The sequence below is a fragment of the Taurulus bubalis genome (assembly GCF_910589615.1).
Source record: "Taurulus bubalis genome assembly, chromosome: 20".
Taxonomy (NCBI): domain Eukaryota; kingdom Metazoa; phylum Chordata; class Actinopteri; order Perciformes; family Cottidae; genus Taurulus; species Taurulus bubalis.
Genome location: NC_136608.1, coordinates 7261912 through 7282706, shown reverse-complemented (window position 1 = coordinate 7282706; position 20795 = coordinate 7261912). Strand labels below are relative to the sequence as shown.

The 20795-nt window shown below is 42.6% G+C and overlaps 2 protein-coding genes across 2 annotated transcripts; one reads left to right on the top strand and one right to left on the bottom strand.

The window, feature by feature from the left end:
- Positions 1-2002: 2002 nt before the first annotated feature.
- On the top strand, positions 2003-8435 carry wnt7ba (wingless-type MMTV integration site family, member 7Ba; the record flags this gene model as incomplete). Its single annotated transcript, XM_079235804.1, is given in 6 exon segments — positions 2003-2047; positions 2051-2065; positions 2067-2293; positions 3417-3647; positions 6666-6933; positions 7956-8435. Coding segments are annotated over 6 exon segments (1266 nt in total).
- Positions 8436-10316: 1881 nt separating this feature from the next.
- atxn10 (ataxin 10) lies at positions 10317-19578 on the bottom strand (the record flags this gene model as incomplete). The annotated part of the gene is made up of 11 exons (XM_079235777.1): positions 10317-12396; positions 13957-14020; positions 16324-16505; positions 16911-17028; positions 17226-17382; positions 17630-17710; positions 17863-18027; positions 18263-18359; positions 18448-18530; positions 18750-18941; positions 19448-19578. 11 exons carry the CDS (start codon positions 19576-19578, stop codon positions 12212-12214), a joined length of 1455 nt encoding a protein of 484 aa, XP_079091903.1. The 3' UTR covers positions 10317-12211.
- Positions 19579-20795: the final 1217 nt, after the last annotated feature.

Genomic DNA, 20795 nt, shown 5'->3' with positions numbered 1-20795 from the left:
CTACAGTTTGATTGGGCATAACGATCAGGCCAATCTCATAACAGCCAAAGTATGAGAAGTATTCTATTATTTTATACTTTTCATACATCACTGCAATCTCTCAAAACTGCTTGGTTGGCAGCCGGAGGGAATTTAAATAAAAAATGTTCATTTCCACATTCTGCCCTCAATCGTTTTCTAACACCAGGGTCTCACTTTTGTTCAGATTTTTATCTCACTGGGGAACGAATCTTATTAATATTATCTCCTCGTGGTTATTTGTTCTGCTCAAAGTGAAGCTCAGAATGTCTCACATTTCGGTCTCCAAAATGTCAACAACAAGCGGAGAAGACGTGTACTTTGTCCCCTGTCCACTCCGTGAAGTAGGCCTATAAAACTCCTCGTGCTTTGAAGGAGCCGTGGAACTGAACAGGATGGCCCCCTCCCGTTCTACTTAAAAGTTCCACAGCAAACAGGGCGCTGTTTGCGAGGAACATCTTTAAAAGGACGGATCGGCACACATTCCTTTTGTGCCGCCCTTGCTGGCTTTTCCCTCCGCTCACACCTCAACGCTTCACTTCAAAGACGCCGGGTTTAACAAGAAAAGTCACCATGCAGAGGAAAAGTCACGTCTATATGCCACACATGCGTAATCAAAAACTTCTCCTCCTTCCCCAAATTCTCACAACTATGCCGCCTTGTTCATTACCAAGTCGAACTTGATAAACTTAATCTTGCTGATACTCTGCTATCCGCCGGGCACTCCAGCATCAATGTCGAGCCAGATGTTTTGGGGTGATGACATTTCCTTCATGCTGCCACATGAGGGCGTATTGTTGGTGATGCACCAGCAGAACATGGGAGCTGAAAGACCACAGACTCATCAACTGACTGACTGAAGCTCTTCAGCGAGCATAACAAACTGAAACTACTAAACCCGCACTTTGAGACTTCTCAAAGTGCACGGATTTATAATGCATACCAGGTGATGCATGTCATACCAGTTTATCCATCCACACAGGCTTCTACCCACAGTTATTATTATCATCCTTCTTTGGTAACTATTTTCTCGGTTCATCAATTAATTGTTTTGCCTAATAAATGTCAGAAAAAGTCTCCACATACACATTCTACATTCCCAAAGTCCAGCAGTCCACATATATGTTTAGTTCCCTATCATACGAGACAAAGAAAAGCATCAAACGATCACAAACATTCACAATATTTCAAATAGTTGCTGAATACTGTTTTTAATCGAATGAAGGTTTCAACTTAGTTGTCCTTTCCCGTCCTCTTTGACCCACTTTCCAACATAAACACACTATTTGGTAACATCATGGTCAAGGTAAAACATGATTCCATGTTTCTTTAATACATATATAAAAAAAGAAAACAACCAGGAGCTGTGTAAGACATGATGCGATAAGTCCTGTGGGGTTATTTGGGAAAATGCCATCTCTTGTTCAGAGATAAGGATGAAGACGTGAATTTATGATGGTTGGCAATATAACAGAAAACAGTAGCGCTTTTTATCGTTACAGAAACCTAATTTCACACGTAAAATGCATTCAAGATTCATTTTGGGTGGCATGGTGGAATGATTGCACCCAGAGAGAGGGTCACCTGGTGAGAAAGAGGTTCAGAGATAGAGAGAGAGAGAGAGAGAGAGAGAGAGAGAGAGAGAGAGAGAGAGAGAGAGAGAGAGAGAGAGAGAGAGAGGAGGTGTGTTGGGGGTGGGGGATACGCTGGGATGCGGGGTGCAGACTCATCCCGGGGGTTGGTGCACCGGGAGAAGCCACTGTGTCACGCGCCCTTCCAAAGTCACAATAGTCTCACTTTTGGAGACGTGAGCAGCTCGTATACAACATCCGGAACTCAATCTGGCCCCCCACCACCCCTCACTCTGTCTCTCTCTCTCTCTCTCTCTCTCTCTCTCTCTCTCTCTCTCTCCAACCCAGTCCTCTATCGGTCCAGGTGGCAGAGCGCACTTCGGCCGTGGGATGCAGCCTCTCATCTCCAGCACATGGACAGCGGAGCTTGGAGCTGCCGCAGCGCGCCACGGCTCCACTAGCTGAAGACGGCCACCTCTCCAACAGCGGACAGAAGAGACGACGCTCCCTACGAGTTCAACTTTTGGACAGCAAATAAATAAGGATACAACTTTCTACTTTTTTTTCTCTTTCATTTTCAAACCGCGAGCGAGCAGAACCAGTTGTGTTCAATGCGCAACCATGCTCATCATCTCGTCCCGCAGTGCGCTGCTGTCCGTCTACTACCCGCAGATCTTCCTCATCCTCAGCAGCGGTAGCTACCTGTAGGTTTTCTTATCAATGCACTTCGTTACCTTCCAAACACACGTATAAGTTTGCTCGCAAGTAGTTGCGCCTTACGCGCAAAATGGCCAATTTACGCACGGGGAAATTCGATCGCACCTGGAGAGCATTAGCTAGTTGTTGCAGGTGTTTTGTTAAAATCACTTTTTGATGTTGCTAAATGTTGTTCAGCCATTGCAGAGAGATTGTTATAGAAATGGGAAAAAACGTGGTATGTTCAGTCAACCGAAATTTAGAAAACATTGTGTCTGTAATTCCACAATGGAATCACAGGCTACCACGTATTTCCCCCTCATAACATGAGCAGTTATGTCATTTTCATTCAGACATTTTGTCATAAATCGACTCGTTATTAAGAGTCAATGATGACTTGACTGAATGAAGCCAATGTTTAATCCACCTGATTCGTACATGTGCACGCGGCTGATGAGATAACCTGCTCTTATGGATTTACACATTACATCAGAATGACTTTGTCGTAGGAGCACCTCGTCAGACAAGAGCCATAATTGGAAAGCAGCATATGGAAAAGAGAGATATTGGACTACTTCATGCTCTGCCTATAGGCGCGGGCCTATGGAATGAGCTCTTTCTTATGGCATTAAAAGACCCAGGCCCTCACAAAGAGAATGATTGCTGCACCATACATGCCTCTCATTCATAACAAGGGCAGGCCCTGAAACTTAAAAATAGCTGTGGTGGTTCATGTTTTCTGTTACACGGAGAGAAAGAGAGAGGCAGACAGAAATGAAGTGGATTTGGACCCAAATTAACTATTGTTCTCTTTCATGTCTTTATGAAGGTCCATTAGATTATACAGAGACTGCTCCTATCTTGATTATTTGGTTTTGTCTTTACGATTTGTAGACTGGCAACTGTAATAAAAACTTTAGAAAAGGAAGGAAAAAAAACATACTGCTTATTGGAAACAAATCTCATAAATCTTGTCCCAAAAAGTCATGTTCAACCATGTTTGAATGTTCAACCGGTTTGAATTCAGGGCCCAGAATGCAAACAATATGCCGCGTATGTTTTCAGGTATAGTTCTGTTTCTCCGTCTCTCAATTTCCCTTCTCATTAATCCCCGTTTCTCTCCGGCTCCAGGGCGCTGTCCTCTGTGGTGGCTCTAGGTGCCAACATCATCTGCAACAAGATACCGGGACTGGCCCCCCGTCAGAGAGCCCTCTGTCAGAGTCGGCCCGACGCCATCATCATCATCGGCGAGGGCGCCCAGCTGGGCATCAACGAGTGTCAGTACCAGTTCCGCTACGGCCGGTGGAACTGCTCGGCCCTGGGACAGAGGACTGTCTTTGGACAAGAGCTGAGAGTAGGTCAGTCTGTTTGAAACGCAGCTTCTTTACGTTGTTTTAAACGTGTCTTTCTCAATGTAGTCAATGGCAAAGGAGGCTGAGTGTGGGGGGAGAACGTTTGCTCAGAAGGTTTTTGGACATTTCTCTGCTGTTATTAGAGATTTTAACGTCCTTGCCTGGACAACTTTCTAAGGAGACTAAGGTTCAAGGTCGGCGCTTTAAACCCCAGGGGCAAAACTGGTTTTACCTATGTTACACTCCAGCTAAAATAAATCCCTGCACTGTTTTCACAACAGTCACTCTAGACGCAGCAAATCTCCGCTTCGAGGCATGAGTGTGGACTGACTGAATATTAATGTTAGCTATATGTTGATTGGCCAAACCAAACCACAACTGAGCCGTGTGGTCGTGTTTTCTTTTCCGTAGAAGCAAACCAGACTGTGCTACGTGTGTGTGTGGATGAGCAAGGTTCAGCCCTGGACGTGTTCTCAGTGGCATTAGAAAAAGCTGCAGCACAGCTCAACTAAGTGGCACGAAAGCCTTAAAGATGGGCGATGAAGCTTTGACAAAAGCATTTCTGTTTGGAATACCACATGTAGCGACCGCAATACATTTTCTGCCTCTCAAAACTCTAAACACAAAAACCCGCAATTCAAAGTCCTTGCAAGTGTCCCTGAAGGACATTAAATCTGTAGCTCATGTGTGTGACATCACTGTGCTTGCAACACATATTGTCACAGCGAAGCAGTCCTAAATGGAATGTGAAGACTACCTTATAAAGCAGGGTCTAACGCCTATCTGGGTGTGCCATCTCCTGCAAGCATTCATACATCAAACCTACTCAATCTATAAACACACAAGCCAACACATCTCCCTGCTTATAGTCAACATTCCTCCCAGTTTTATTTCTCACAGAAGCCTGTTCCTGCTCCTAATGTGAACCTCTTATATAAATTGTATTTCAGTCCGAAATGTTTTGTTGCGGTCCTGCTGTGGGTTTGGATCCATGTTTAATCTAGCAGCCCTGGGAGCAATCACTTTCTTCTACATGGGACACAGGCAGACAGACGTCTGGATCCCTTTATTTCTTTTGTCAGAGGAAATGTCTCTTTTCTCTTGTGGTGCGTAAACGAGTTCGGAGAGACGCTTTGGACCCAGCTTATAGGCCCTCATGTGCTCTCCTCGCAGACACTCCAACCAAATAAGTACTTTGTGGAAGATTAAATCCTATTACATCTGTATAAAATATAATTAAAAACTGTTAATTATTTTACAAACCCATAAAAGCTGATTTCCTTTCATCTCCATGGAGTGAGATTGGTTTTCCCTTCGCCATCTCCGTATCCATTGCAACCCGGAGCCGTCCCCGCCTCTCGTGTCACTAACGTACCATCCACCACTCCATTTGATGGACCTGCCGGGCCTGTGAACTCATCTAGCATTGAGAAAGAGCAGAGAGATTTCGTGCTAACCACTAAATGAAGTCAGCTCCAGCAGCTGGATGGCAACAATGGAGCCCAGCATGCACTGCCGTACAATCAAAACAAATCACAGTGCGAGGAGATGGCTGTTTGGCTATCGCATGCGGCTGATGCCTTGAGAAATGCTCACCATACAATATATCTGAATGGGTCGCGGATCTAGCCTGATGAGAGAAGACTTCAGGGTTTGTTATGAGTTATGGACCAGGGGAACCGCAGGCGCGATGGTTTCTGCAAGTGAGTTTGTCAGGTTGGAAGGGAGCCATTAGAATCGCCTCTACCAGAGACACCATGCATTAATACTCTGGGCTGTTCGGAGGAGCGGAGGCCCAGCATTATCCTGATTGGAGAGGGAGGATATCCTATACCCACTTGTTTTGCCAATGAATTAATTTCCCCCGCCATGCAATAAATATAAATGTGTTTATTCTGAAGTTCAAATGGTGACACACAAAAGCTCAGAAATGGAGGGGCACATCTCAGTCAAGCCCGGCCACAGATTATTTCAACATGCAACACAGCGAGTATCATTTGCTATAATAATGTGGACCACTGAAGACAGGCACAGAATGACATGTAAGCCGCGTGAGAAATTCCATTGATGAATAACATTAAGACAGCAATGCTATAAGGGGCCGAACCAGAAGAAGAAAAAGCTCCTCTAGTCAACCAGTAGATGTCACTTTTGTTGTCTTCACTGTTCGGATTACTGTTCTGATACAGTGACATGAGATTTGATTTGCCATTCATTCAATGCCAAATAATTACATCTCTCGATTGTAGAAAGCTCTGTTTTATGCAAAAAATGTAAACACCGTGTAAAACAAACAGAAGCAGGAATGAGGCTGTGAGAGAAGGTTTCTATGATCCTAGAAAAAAAGTCTGCTAGAAAAATATTTGAATATATTTAAAAAACACCACACCAGAAAAAAATACAAGAATATGAATTTGATGCATTGGCGACAAGAAAGGCAAATTATTTCCATATATTTTTGGATTGTCACGAACTATGATATTGGAATGGCCTTCATGAAACATTAAGCACGGCATTTAAGGCTAAAATATCCTTGAACTCTTTATAACTTTTTATATGGGCCACGTCTTGGTTTGAAACGGGCTTCTCTCTACACCTCCCAAATGTTCGGATGGAAGATTTACACCTTCATCGATTCAGTTCAAGTTCAAGTTGAAATAACCCTGATGACATCATCAGGGTTATTTCACAGAAGACAATATACAAATGTGTTCATGGACCGAGTAGTACTTCTCATAACAAGTACGATGAAATTCATGTGTAAAATTGGTGCCGTGTTCCTTTAATTTAATATTCTTTTATAAAGGAGGAAGGTCAGACAAACCTGAATCCTCCTGCTGGTGCCACAACTGTATGGGCATGCAACTTTTGCCATTCTAGGTAAAGTACTGCAAGCACTGATTGTAGCATTACTACAAAGAAGTACACGGAAAGCCGACTCAAATCAAAGTACTTGTAGTTTGCTTGCTGAGAGTACTTCTTCTTCTTTCCATATTCACTCAGATTCTGCTTGTTTCTCTTCAGGCAGCAGGGAGGCAGCATTCACTTACGCCGTCACTGCAGCCGGAGTTGCCCACGCAGTGACCACGGCCTGCAGCCAGGGCAACCTCAGCCAGTGCGGCTGCGACCGCGAGAAGCAGGGCTACCACGACCAAGAGGAGGGCTGGAAGTGGGGCGGCTGCTCGGCCGACGTCAAGTACGGCGTGGAGTTCTCGCGCCGCTTTGTAGACGCCCGTGAGATCAAGAAAAACGCCCGTCGGCTGATGAACCTGCACAACAATGAGGCAGGGCGAAAGGTACTGAGGAGGAAACAAACTATAATCCATCTAATCTATGTTTGGGGTTCACTGATGAAAACATCATATGACACCATATTCCAGTTAAATATGTGTCAGATATGTAGACAGAAGGCAATGCCGGATTCTGAAACACGACATTAAGTTATCTGTTGTGTATTGGCATAATTAACTATAATTATATCAGCCCTAAACTCAATGCATAAGTGATTTAACTCAGCTCCTGTGCACTAGTGAGAGTGTGTATGTGTGCAAAGTGCAAAACGTGTCCGTTGTAGCTGCCAAAATGGAGTTGTGCCACAGCCTTACAGTCCATTCACTGAATTACTCCGCATTAAGTGAGGATAGAGGATATTATTGCATCTCTCTCCCCCGTTCTCTGGTGCTTCCGCTCACTAATGCTGCCAAGGTCAGAGGACAAATGACCCCCAGAATGCGAGCTCCACGAAGGGGAAGTCACTGATCTGACAAACAAGTTACTCAGCGTTCTAATGACTCGATAATCATACCGTCCTATAATGAGAAATGTGAAGGTAATCTTTTTCACATTAACATCAAGCTCAGTCACGAGGGCAAACAGTCACCTGTCAATTTTGTCATCTAAAATATTTGTCTGGTATTATAATATAAATCTGGCTCAAACCGCGATGTAATTCTATACGTGTATGGTTGCACAACAGCTCTGGTCACTTCTCTCGGGCTGTCACGCCATTATGTGGTCTGAAGAAAGGTAAAGTTAATTAGAGACTACAGTTTTGGCCTATGAGTTATTTTCCCCAGGTTTTTTGACATAAATTTGGCATACTGGTTGGAGTGCTGAAAGCTGAAGTGTCCGCAGAAAGCCCGGCTCACCAAAGGAGACGGATGTGAAGGCCATGCGATGGCTATTAACCATTTCAAAGTCAAGCTATGGACGTGTGTAAAATTACCATTTATGTATTAACCGCATAGAATATATTTTCCGCTCTTAACCATCTCTTTAAAAATTATACAGACCTAATTTCCACTCTCTGTGTGATCAGATCCTGGAGGAGAGGATGAAGCTGGAGTGTAAGTGTCACGGCGTGTCTGGTTCCTGCACCACTAAGACCTGCTGGATCACCCTGCCAAAGTTCAGAGAGATTGGTTACCTGCTGAAGGACCGCTACAGTGGAGCAGTTCAAGTGGAGCCGGTCCGGGCCTCGCGCCTCCGCCAGCCCTCCTTCCTACGACTCAAGGAGGCCCGGGGCTACCAGAAGCCCACGGACACGGACCTGGTGTACCTGGAGCGTTCGCCCAACTACTGTGAGGAGGACACGGCCACAGGAAGCACGGGAACGCGGGGGAGACTGTGCAACGGCACCTCGAGCCACACAGACGGTTGTAATTTGATGTGCTGCGGCCGCGGTTACGACACGCACCACTACACGCGCATCTGGCAGTGCAACTGCAAGTTCCACTGGTGTTGTTTCGTCAAGTGCAACACGTGCAGTGAGAAATCGGAAGTCTTCACATGCAAGTAGGGGGAACGAGGAAGTCGGGCACCGGGAGCAAGGGAGAGGCTGGTGGAAATGGACAATGGTTGAAGGTAAGAGGGTTATGGCAAAGTGGGAAATGAAATGAAGGACTTGGAAGTATTTATTCAACAATTTGCACATTTTTACATCCTATTTTGGAATTTGTTAAACAGAGAAGAAAAAAAAACAGACTTGAGGGTTAGAGAGGACTGAAAAAACACTTCCTTTGCGCGCTGGTATACTAAACTGTGACATGATGCAAACGCGTTGCAGTTGAGAGGATTTTCTCTTTTTGCCTCCAGCGAATCAATATTTGGAAGAAAACATCTTGCAAAGATGTAGGTCGCCGATGTCTCACACGAGAGGAAAAACCAACAAGGACTATTGTTGGATCTTGAGAAGACTTTCGTAACACGCCAGTTGGAAATGCTACAGCAGCAAAGCGCTTCAGACGGCCGCGACAGAAGACGGAAAATTGAAAGATGGCAGTGGAATACTTTTAACTGTACGCTCACACTGTATTCTGTTTGAACACTGAAGATAAAACACAAATTATTTATGTAAAACAAATAGCTTTCAAACTTAGTCTGATAGGATGGATAACAAACGTAATTGCTGTTTAACATTTCCCATCTCTTTTATGATCTTAAATTGCTACTGAAAGACTTCAAGCTGGGACTAACTGATTTTAGATTCACATTTACAGCCACTAAAGTAACTCTCTGCCAATTCCTTTTTATTAATTTTCAGTTGTCTGTGACGTATGTTGCTAAAGATTAGCTTTTTTCCTTTGGCGCTCACAGTCACATCTCTTTCTGTTTTTCATGGAACATCAGTACGTTGTGCGCTGTGCTGACATCTCTCTCATGGACACATTCCCCTCAGACCCCTTTGTTACGCCAAGAGCCAAAGAGGCAGAAAATACTCCCAAACTATTTTAAGCATCCAACTTGTCAGTTTGAGCGGCACAATCCATCCCGACCGTGTTCATTGTTTTGTTTTCGGAGGCCTCTCTTGACTTCTGAGAAAAGCATGTAAGCCTCGTTGGAACGCCATAGAGGTGCAATCAGGTTCAGATACATCCAACATTCCCATGAACGGCAGAGACGTGGAATTCCACATGATGGCCTCTGCTTACACAAGGCCTTCCAGTGCGGTTTAGGCCGGGCCGGTGGACGGCATGTGCCCCAACCACACAGAAGGGGGTATGAGAGGATCAAAGGCCTCAAAGCTATTTTTGGAACGCACCCTTAATGTATTCAGAAATGTTTATTTAGGCTTTATATAACTTACAAAACAATTTGAAGAGTTTATTTTTATATGAGGAACGTGGCACTTTAAGTCATTTATAGATGGAACAGAAAGTCACTATTTACAAGTGTTTTCTAATGTCATTGTATTCAGATTTGAGAGCTATAACTTATTTGGGATTTCATGTTTTTGATCAAAGTTGCTAAATTGTAAATACTCCACAGATTGTCCATCTCGATACGATCCTTCACAATTCAACGTAGCTCATAAAAGCTGAGTGACTCATCAAGTGTTGGAAAGTCCAGGATATTTTGTGGAAACCGCTGTTGAGTATCTGAGTAAATGCATAGAATTGCGAGTAGATAATACATTATCAACTAGTTGTGCATCTTTAGAACGAAGAGATTTCTGTGTTTCAGTAACTAGCAACAACTCATCGCTTCCTAAAAGCAGAGTTGTGACTTCAGATTCAGCTTGTTTAGGTTTATTTGTTCTGTGGAAAAAGCAAAGTCTGCATCACTTACAAACTTCGGACAGTTGTATTTTTTTCTTTTTTTACCAATAAAATTTCAGCATCCTTTTATTGCTTCTTGAGTTTTATATAACGAAAAGAAAAAAAACATTCCCAAAAAAATCTGTTTGTCACACACACACACACAATACTTTATTAAGCATTATATAAACATATTGTTTGACCCAAGCATCAATAATACTTAACACCCTGACAAAGTGTTTTTCGCTTCAGACGAATATCAAACCAGAAGGCGCCAATACAATATAGTAGAGGCCTGCGGTATAAAACGCTGATATGGGAAACACAAGAACTTCTGGCCTTGACTGATGTGTACTAATGTGTTCGGAGGTGAACAGGCGGCCATGCCACCTCATTCAGCCCGGCTGACTCGCACAGCCTCTTTCCTGTGGGGCTGAAAAGCATTGCAGCCAGCCAGTCGAGCGCAAGTAACAGCTGTTTTGTTAGCTGTCTGAAATCCTGGGGACCGGAACCGCATAAGCTCCCTTCACTATGCCGACGGATTGAGGGGAGAGTCCAGCCGATTGTTTCAATACATTTTGTCATTAAAAATCAGAGGCAGAGCAAACAGGGTGGAGCAGGGTGTGAGCAGGCCAGTAAAGCGCTGCATTGTTGAGGTGTCAGGACTGTTCAGCTTATCCAGCAACGGGAGGAGCAGGGAGCGATGTCATTCTGCAAACTAATGGCTCTGGTCCGATACAATCACTCACTCATTCATTCATTAATTCACTCACTGACTCACTCACTCTTTGGACGTACACTATAAGTATGATCTCATCCATTGGCTACGGAAACACTATCACGATATCTTATCAAAAGAAGAAGCACACACACAAACACAGCTACCGCTAGATAAGAAGTACAGTATTCACTACAAATAAGAAAGTCTATGGAGTCTGGTAAAACTTGAATACAGCGAGCTCAAAGCAAAGAGAAGCAGTTGAAGAAGTAAAACAAACTCAAAGTTGTGAGTCTAAAGATGGTTAATGATCTATGATGCATGCCATCAGCCCTTATGTATCTAGTACTATGGAATAGGATGGAAATAGATGATTAAGAATAAGATGATGAGGAATACAATTAAATTAACGACACTATGTTTGAGTATAAAACTCATTACCGTTATAGCCTTAATACAAGAAGCAGAGATACAGTGACAAGCTCATGTTGTATATGGAGCAGTTCTTAAATTACAAAACATGCATAGCTTTATTTATTATCAGTATTGCATTTTGCACGCAGATGTTTTAAGATTATACTATTAATGTCATGCCTGTTTAGAGAAATAGTTTTAAGCGTTGGAATGTTCCTCTGGCAACGAAACCACTATTTAAGTAGCTAAGGCAGTGAGGGGGTTGATTACATCATGTTTTGGTCATTCTCTGTTTTTGCGGTTACTGCAGAAGTCACTATGGGCCTGGGATTAAACCCCAACCCCTGCTGGTAACATCAGTGTCTGTGAGAAGTGAAAAGTCCGGACACTGTGGTGCTCTTTGTCTTTGGATTAAACCACAAAGCATCAGCCCGGCCAAAGGAACCAGCATGTGCTCGCCTCTCCCAAACTCTTCACTTCCCAGACTCTGGTCAAGACAAAACAAGAGCTCCTGATGTCTTGACCTCTGCTTTTACACCAGGGGGACCCCATGGGCCTTTTGTGTATCCAGAATACCTCAAAACCCATCTGGGCATGAGTGGAGGCATCGCTAAGGTAGTAAAGTCATGTATGCATACTTCCCTGATGAAATTAAATTCTAAAGCGTTGTTCTTCTGAAACTAAAGGCAGTGTGGCCATCAGTTATTCTGGACAGGCACAACATTATTGTGTTTAGTAGTGGAGAGGTAATTCACCCGCATATGAAGCTCAAGTATTAGGTAACATTAATGAGGCTTGTAGCATAACAAGAGTACTGTACTGTATTCCTTTCTAAACAAATACTTCACATGGAAACCTGCTTGTGGGTTGAGGGCCTCCTCGCTCCTGGCTGCTCATCTAAGGCCTTCAAGAGTCTTTCCTCACAGTTTTGAGCAGCAAGCTTCCATCTCGCTCCTCCACCAGGAAACCCAACTCCCTGAGTGCCGAGTAGTCGGCGGTGCCACGGCGTTCCAGGACGGCGACCTGCTCCTGGTTCTGCGTGTTGTGTTCTAGGAGGTTCCTGATGGTGAAGATGGCCCACTGGCTGATAACTAGAGGTCCCTGGTTAAGGACCGCAACGTCAGCAGTTGACGTACAGAATCAAACACTTTAGTTTGTTCTGGTATTTTTTTGCATTTTCTTAAAGCATGTTCATGAGCTAGTTTTCTAAATGAGGAAAACATCAATGTGAAAAATTAACAAGTAGTGTTAAAAACACACTAAAATAGCCTAATTTCATAACACTCATGAATTGGTTTCTTATGTCCCAATCGTAGATATTGGTACATGACAAAAAAATATAACATCTCAAATACATTAATAGTTAATGAGCAAGCAGATGCATTTACAGAACCAATTGCAGAAATAAATGCAGACGTGAAAAGAAAGGTAGATGTATAAAAGGTAGAATGGTGAAGAGGTTAACAATGTAACATGCAACACAGGCCAAACTCAAACTCATAAGTGCCTGGTATTCGCCGTGGGTCGCCAAGTACGCAGACAACGCCAACAAACAAAAGAGTTAAGTTTTGTGATACAAAACATTCTCAGCTCAGCCCTCTCAAGTTTCCCGCATAAATCTATAAACATTGTTTTTTCTTTGACAGTCTTTTTCTGAACAGAAACAAATGCTGACACCTAAATAAAAAAGGTGGACGAAGTGGATTGCATGTGCGTGTATGTGTGGAAGTGGGAGAGGGGCACAGGGACAAAGGATGGGCTCAAACTATTGCCGTGGTTAAATGACAGTCTGGCACGATGCCCTAGCTTCAGCCAGCTAATACCAACTAGTAGCAGGATGTCCAGCAGGAGCTGGAGATGAGAGCGACTCAGTAAAACAGAATTTGGCTTGTTGTCATCTCAAAGCCTGTCAAACTGTTGTGGAAAAGGGCACTAACAGCAGATTATATACACACTCCCTTTGCTTCAGTGTGGACCACCAAGTTACAGCACAGAAGTATCACTGTGTTAGATAGACCAGTACAATCTCATGCAAACCAATACAAACAACCTTGAAGAAAAGAAAATTAATAAATTCTATCTTTGTGAAGCTTACTGTGACAATATGTCCGTGCTGCTAGTGATGTAGTTGTATTGTATCAGACGGCCACTTGCCTCCCTCGTGTATGTAAAGGGACACTGGAGACATTTTAGAAACCCATAAAAATGCACAAAAGCAAAATCCACAAAAAGCACAAATAAAGTCTTAATGGTTACCATAGACCGACTTAAGTTTCTGATTCAGTGACAGACTTGACATGATTGCTCCTCGAAACAAATAGTAGCATTTACAAGCTTCAGTAATGAATGCAGTCAATCAGTTAATGCTGTTAACCAGTTGCTGGCAGAGATCTATTGAGCTGGTGACTGCTCTGTGACAGACTGTTGTAATCAAAGCTTTAATACAACACTTATGTTTGGTTGCAAACCCACCAGCCTGCAAGCGTGCCAAATTCAATTCTTAAAGTGACAGGATAAGATACACAAGGACTAAAGTAACTTCTGGACATAAGTATGGAACATGATTTAGATAATAAACTTGAAATATATGTACATAAACACAGATGGGTCACCATTTCCAGACCATCAACTTGTGTTAACACAAAGGATACATGGGTTGTTGCTGTCCATGTTGCAGTTGTCCAGGATGAGGGGGATGCCTTCCAGGTCTCTCACCTGAGGACACATTCAATTTCAATGTTTGGCATCAATGAACATCCTTCAAATAGTTTTCACAATTTAATACCAGTTCTGTAACAATGCTTTTTGCGGACAATTTGCATAGCTCAATAATAAATCATTTCAATACTATCTGTATATACTATTTGCTGTGATTGTATTACACTATTAAAAAAAGATACAAAACCAGAAATGACATAGATGAAAAAACAGAATGTGGGGTTTGACAGCCCCTCATAGCATTATCAAATCAATAGGTAATTTATTACCTATTGATTTGATTTCACCAATAGTTATTTTTTTCAGCTAAGCAACTCTGATGTCCAAGATTTCTATGAAGTGAAAAACAAGCATAGTAGCAGAGAAAATAAGTGTGCCTGTCCTTAGCAGAGCCTCACATCCATGAAAAGCAGCAGTGTGGTTATGGGCTAGTCTAAGGCCGTCACAACAGGGTGCTCTGCTTTGTATCATGTGTCGGATTCTATAGGCTTAATTGTTGTCTGTGCTTGCTGTTGCCTTTTCCTTGCTGTTGAATTGCCGTTGTGGTTAGCCTCCAAACACACTGGTGGGAGCTCCAGAACGAGACAAAGTGCTGAGTTTCAGAAATGTCATTTAAACTGTCAAGGAAACAAAGTCGCTGACCATTACAAGCAACCAGGTCTGATTTTCCACTCTTCAAAATGATTGTCTGAAGTTGCTTATATTATGTCCAAACCCATAAAGAGATGAATAACAAGCGACTGGGCCCCGACTTCTGTCCGGTGCATGCCGTAAAACGCTTTGCATGCATCTTAAATTACAATCTCTCCCAAAGGTGAACAGAATGACATTTGGTTTACTGGAAGAGACCTTACTGAAAACAGATATGGGGTGATTCCAGACCAATGACAGACCACAGATCAGCAACCATAAATAATTTGGAGAGGCCAACTGAGGGTGGCCATCCCACAAGCATTCCACTAATCTGTTTCTATTAAGTAGAACTGAATCATAATGTGTGACAGATAGAGGCCAACTCCTCCCCACCCGCTTTATTATCTGTCTGTGCTTTATGTTAATAGTGAGATGATGACAGATGGCGATGGAGGGAAACCGATAACATCACCAAAGCGAGGGAGGAAATGTTTCACATTTCAGTCAAAAACCCAAGTAATTGTGTTGAAAGAACTCATAAGCTTGCAGTCATTACACTGACTTTCAGTCATCAGTTGTTCTTGGTCTTCAAGAGATCGTGTGGTTTCACACAGCAGCCCATTAGTAGAACCTGTCTTTCAAATATGCCCATTTAGTGAAGATAGGTCTGCTAAAGTAATACCAGGCCTCCTAGACCTCTTACTCTCTCTTTGACCGATGACCCCATTGTGTTAAGACTGATCAAGGGTGCTCACCCAGGTCAGGGACTGTTCATCTTTCTAAACCCCTTACTCTCTCCAGACCGTAACTTCTTGAGGACCATCATTTGGTTAAATGTTACAATGTCAGTCATTTTGAAGAAGCAGATATCAATACTGTAATTATAGTATGGCATATTGTAGAACTGGGAACTGTGCATTTCAACACCAGCCTTACAGCATGTGAAAGGGCAGATGCGCTGTTTTTGTGCATGTTTGTAGACCAAAGAACTGAAAACCTGCCGACAGTGCATTTGAACTACAGTAAATAGTGGTAGTAAAATATGGTCAATGTCCAGTGTGTATATGACTGCACAAATATCTATTATTCAACCCATTCGCAGGTTGACAATTACAAGTTTTTGGTGTATTTTAAGTTGACTAATTATTTGCAAAAAAATAAAAAGTCAGCCATCACTTTATTAGATTGCTTTCAGACCTAATCGCTTTGGTTTAGTTAAAAAAACGTTTTGTTCAGTTTGTTTTAAGTTGATGGAACTCTGTTGTGCACTGAACTGCAGTCTAAATATATGAGAGTCTCGTTCTGCTTACAGACAAACTTTGGCTCGATTTGTTTCTGGTGTGAAAGCAAACGGACCATTAATTTAATTATTTTAACTGACCTACTGATTGTGAACTGTCAAGGATGCTATGTGCAATATTATTTGATAGCCACTCATGTCTGCACATTAACAGAAGTGTAGGGGTTTTCCCTGATCTGATCTGTCAGTCGCTGGGATTTTATTTCTCCATGTGACGCTCATGGTGCAGAATAACATAATCACAACTGTCCTATACAGCTACATGAGTTACCCGTTACTCCATATTACTTTGTGTTTATAGCTCTTGGTTTGTTTGTAATAAATTAGTGTGAAAGAAAATTGATCCAGAACCTTGTTCATTCCAAACCTTGTTCTGGTTGTCGGTATTGCTGTAACAGAGGTTTCCTATCAGCCTGATGAGGTGGGCCTTGAAGCTGGTGACAGGAGATTGGGAGGAAAGGTCTGCATCTGCACTGAAGGAGAAGTTCTGAGCAGGACTGAAAATGTTCTTACTGGCCTTCCCTACAGCGTGCACCTGCCGCAGGAGCTCTGCAGAGAAAACGTAAAGAGCAAAAAGAAAGACAACACATGAGAGTTCGATGTAAAAGAAAAGACATTTAATCCAACCCAATCTTAGATTCAAGCTGTTACAGTTTATTATTCAATTTATGGTTTTACATTTTTCAATAAATGTAAATAGGATGTGTTTTTTTAGTAACCAATAAAGGGGATTTGTGTCAGTCTTATTTGCTTTGTTTTTATTGCTTGTCAACATAAGGCAGAGATGCATGTTGATTTGTTTTCTGTGGGTGACTTGAGAGATCTGGATCTTTCACTATCTACGTGTCCACGTTGTACAGATGACATATTTAAACTAAGACGACCAAAATGGACTCACAAACTCATGTTGTGGATCCGATCAGGGAGGTTTTGTGTGTGTATGTTTTCATTTACCAACAGTAGTCACTAGAAGGTCAGGATGGTCCTGGAGGAACATGAACTGCCTGTGGTCTGAGGTCATCTCACACAGCACGTCCAGCAGGCTAATCACTGTCAGTGCCTCCTGCAGGACCTACAGGGGATTGCAACCAAGGTGTTGGTCACATGGGGAAAGGATATTGGATGTGAGATAACGTTAGGGTGGGGACTTGTCAGTTAGAAAACAGAAAACTAAAACTGCAAAAAGCTCTGAAATGTTACACACGTTTCAGGCACTTCATGAGGCACTTCTCTGTGTTTACATACATCAGTCAGGTTTACTATCTGTACCTCATCACTGGAAGCGGAGCCAGTAGCGAGTGTCAGCACAGCCCCACAACCTTCCTGGAAGGAAGTAGCCACGAAGCGAGCCACATTGGGAGGGATGCCACACTCCTCCGAGTCCTCCTCTTGTAGCTGGGCAGAGAGCAGCTCTAAAAGAGTAACTCTGAAAGACACACACATCTACATGAAACATCTATTTAATTTTAGTACATTAGTATTCTCTCTGTGTACTAGGTAGTATTAGCTTTTCATCAACTTTAAACAACATGTTATTCTGCAGTATCAGACAAGTCTTTTATTAGAGATTTGATGAGGTGGTGTTTATTATACAAATCTGTTTCTGTGTAATTTAAATAGGTTTATAGGTCTATTGTGACATGTATTGCCTGTCACTATATCAAGTAAAGTACCTTTCACGGTGAGACATCCCAGAGTACATGCTCTCCACCAGAGCTGAAGACTTGAGGAAATACTGGGTAGCAATGATAACCCTGTAAATGAATAAATACCAAATAAAAATGTTACCAACAAGCAGAGATAATAGTTGATACTGTATTGATATGATACATACACTGTTAACTCTTAAAACATATAAACTAACTATTGCTTTACAAACACCAACAGAAACACAACACACTCTTACGTCCAGTCCAGTTCAGGTTGCGTCCTACAGAGCTCCATCACCTTTAGTGCCAGGTGGATGTTCTGTGGATCAGAAAGTTCTTCTACCTTGGCTTCATCCAGACATGTGTGGAGTACCATAGAGGCATAGTTTACCGCCTTCTCGTCATCAACACTGAGCAGCTGCCTGTTCACACATGTTTGGGTTGACTCAATGAAAGGACAAAAATTCTGTTTACTATTTATATAATAATACAAATACTGATACAGAATGTGTATTAGTGTAAAAAGTGAAGGGCTTAATGTGGTAAAAGGATGCCCCTCAATAAACAGTGTGAATTATAACAATTGCAGTATTAGTGTTAGTGCAATAGTGTTGCTTAGTGTGGGCAATGAACATAACTGTGGCACACAAAACTTACTGGAGAAGATTTGGAAAGCTCAGCTGCCAAATTTCATCTTTACATGTTTGGTTTCCAACCGACATGTTACCGAGGAACTGGATCCCGCAACGAAGAGCTGGGGCATTGAGAATGATTAGATTGTTTTTTTAAAGTTCAGTATCAAAAGTTTTGCCGAATAAAAATCCAATAATGTTTAGACTTACGTTCAAAAATGCCATCTCTGCGCTCCACATGTGTCTGAAAGAAGCTCAGGTGTTTAAGGGATACATCAATGAAGCCAAGCTCCCTTGAGGAAAAAGATAATGATATACCCGTGTGAATTTGCTGTATATTTCGTAGTTTCCTTGCAGGTTTATTTAGTCAAAGAAGACACACATGAACACACAGTATAAACATACAATGCAGAATTATTGTTGAGCCCATGTCTCAAAGAGGTGTTGATTCATCCAAACAGTTTGCAATCTCCCCTTATATGTGTCTCTGTCCAGAATACTAATCCCATTACCTGAGCAGACTCTGGTTGCGAGTACTCTGGACACAGGCGTTCCTCTGTGCCCTGAAGCACTCAGCAGTCAACTGCAGCTGCAGGGCAACGGACTGCAGGTCCTGGTCGTCACAGCTGACCGCCAGAAGCTCATCCTGCAGCCGGGACAAGACCTTCAGGAGGCTGGAGAACGCCTCCTCCTCCACAGCATCCCTGGGATGCAGAAAGTTGACCAACAGAAACAGGAGGGACAGTTACTTTATTGAAGTGGTACCCAAGTCTGGGGGCCAATAGGGGTGGGGGGAGTGAAACTTAGGAGGAATAGTTCTTCTTCGTTGGTCTAACACAGTTCTAAGTAATAATAACGTTATAATTGGATGTTGCTGGTTGCATTGTAACACTTGCACGTATTGCGCCATCACCAGTAATTAGTTGCACCTGTGCTTTTTCTGTGATGACAACTCGAAAGTTGCAAGTCACAGCTGAAGTGAATACGTCAGTACAGTGACCAAAGCTATATTGCAGGATTGGTAGCTTAATGCATTTCCATCTTTCTGTTTATTACCACAGGGAGGACAAGAACCAGGCAAGTAATAGTAGCCATTGGACCCGCAAAGTGACGCCCGACGACCGTATTAACTGCACGTCAGGCTAGTTTAGCCGGTAAGCTAACGCCTCAGTTTCCTTTCGAAGAAGGCATAACATGGCTTTGTCCGCACCTGTATTCCTTGTCCCGTAACGCAGCCGTGAATTTTTTTAAAACCTGCAAGTGCTCGGGGCAGTGCTCTTCACTCAAAATGCCAGCGATAGACGCCAAGATGTCCAAGTTTCTGTCGGTGGTAGCTGCCATGTTTCCCCGTCTGCTTAATTCAGTTGGGGAAGACTTCCGGGTTAATATCGACACGCTATTGGTTCAATCCAGGAAGGGGGCGGAGTCAGAGCATGTGCTGCTGTTTGCACACACAAGCCGCTTCTATCACGGTGACACATGTCATGTGTCTGTCAAAAGTACATAAACAGACTAAAGAGACTCTGATAGTGACATTAAAATCTTGGTCAGTATTGGAGATATAGTAATTTATTAAGAGAAACTAGGGTGATCAGAAGCGTATTGCTTCCTCTATGTATCTAGCAGTACACTTTTTTTAGTTATTACCCTTAATAAATGAAATGGTGTAAATTAATAATGAAATATGCTCTATTGCCTTCTGGTGTTACTGGCAACTTCAACTTTAATTTCCTCAAATTAGATTATTTATTAGCTGGGTCAAAAATGAAAACAGGACAACTTTCTATGAGATTTATCCTCATGCACAGACTACATCCAAGATAAAGTGTTTGATAGTGTTATTTGGGCAAGTGGGCAGCACCCGTTACATGTATTAGTGTGCACCTATACTTAGACATACCCACAATATAACATCCAATCATTTCTGAGATAGAAGTTCTGTACAGGCTGTAAGCTGCAGCTGCACTCTCATATGAAATCTATCCACGGAAAGCAATGATTAAATGATTAAAGGTCAGAAGATCAATTCATTGAGACCAGACAAGTTATGGGACAAAGGTTGCAGCTGTAACAGCAAAGCCACAGTACAAGCCTTTGGGATTTTCATGTAAAGTGGCAAATTTTAGATTACAGGATTTACCTCCGTGTGGTTGTGCCCTGTGTTTTCACTGGCCAGGCACAGCTCAGCAGTGGTGAAAGGCAGATCAATGTGGAAAGAGGGTTGATTGTGGATAGTGATAGCTATCCACCTCAAGCAATTTGTCAGCTTTAAGATGATGTATTCGAAGATCCAAACATTCCCAGTAAAGGTTTCCCATAATTTAGTTGAATAATTGTAAATATCCTCGCAAACTGCATGGGAATGGTATGTTGTGATGGGAAATCAGACCATACCAGAGTTGAATTACAGGAAAAACAGGACATACTATCATTTTTTTGTTATTCTGGGAACCTCAGTTATGCTAAGTAACTAGAGGACAGTTGGATTAGTCTGCAGTGGGAGAGGATCCAGCTCTTTTCAGTGAAAAACATGAACACAATTAACCGCACAGAGTATT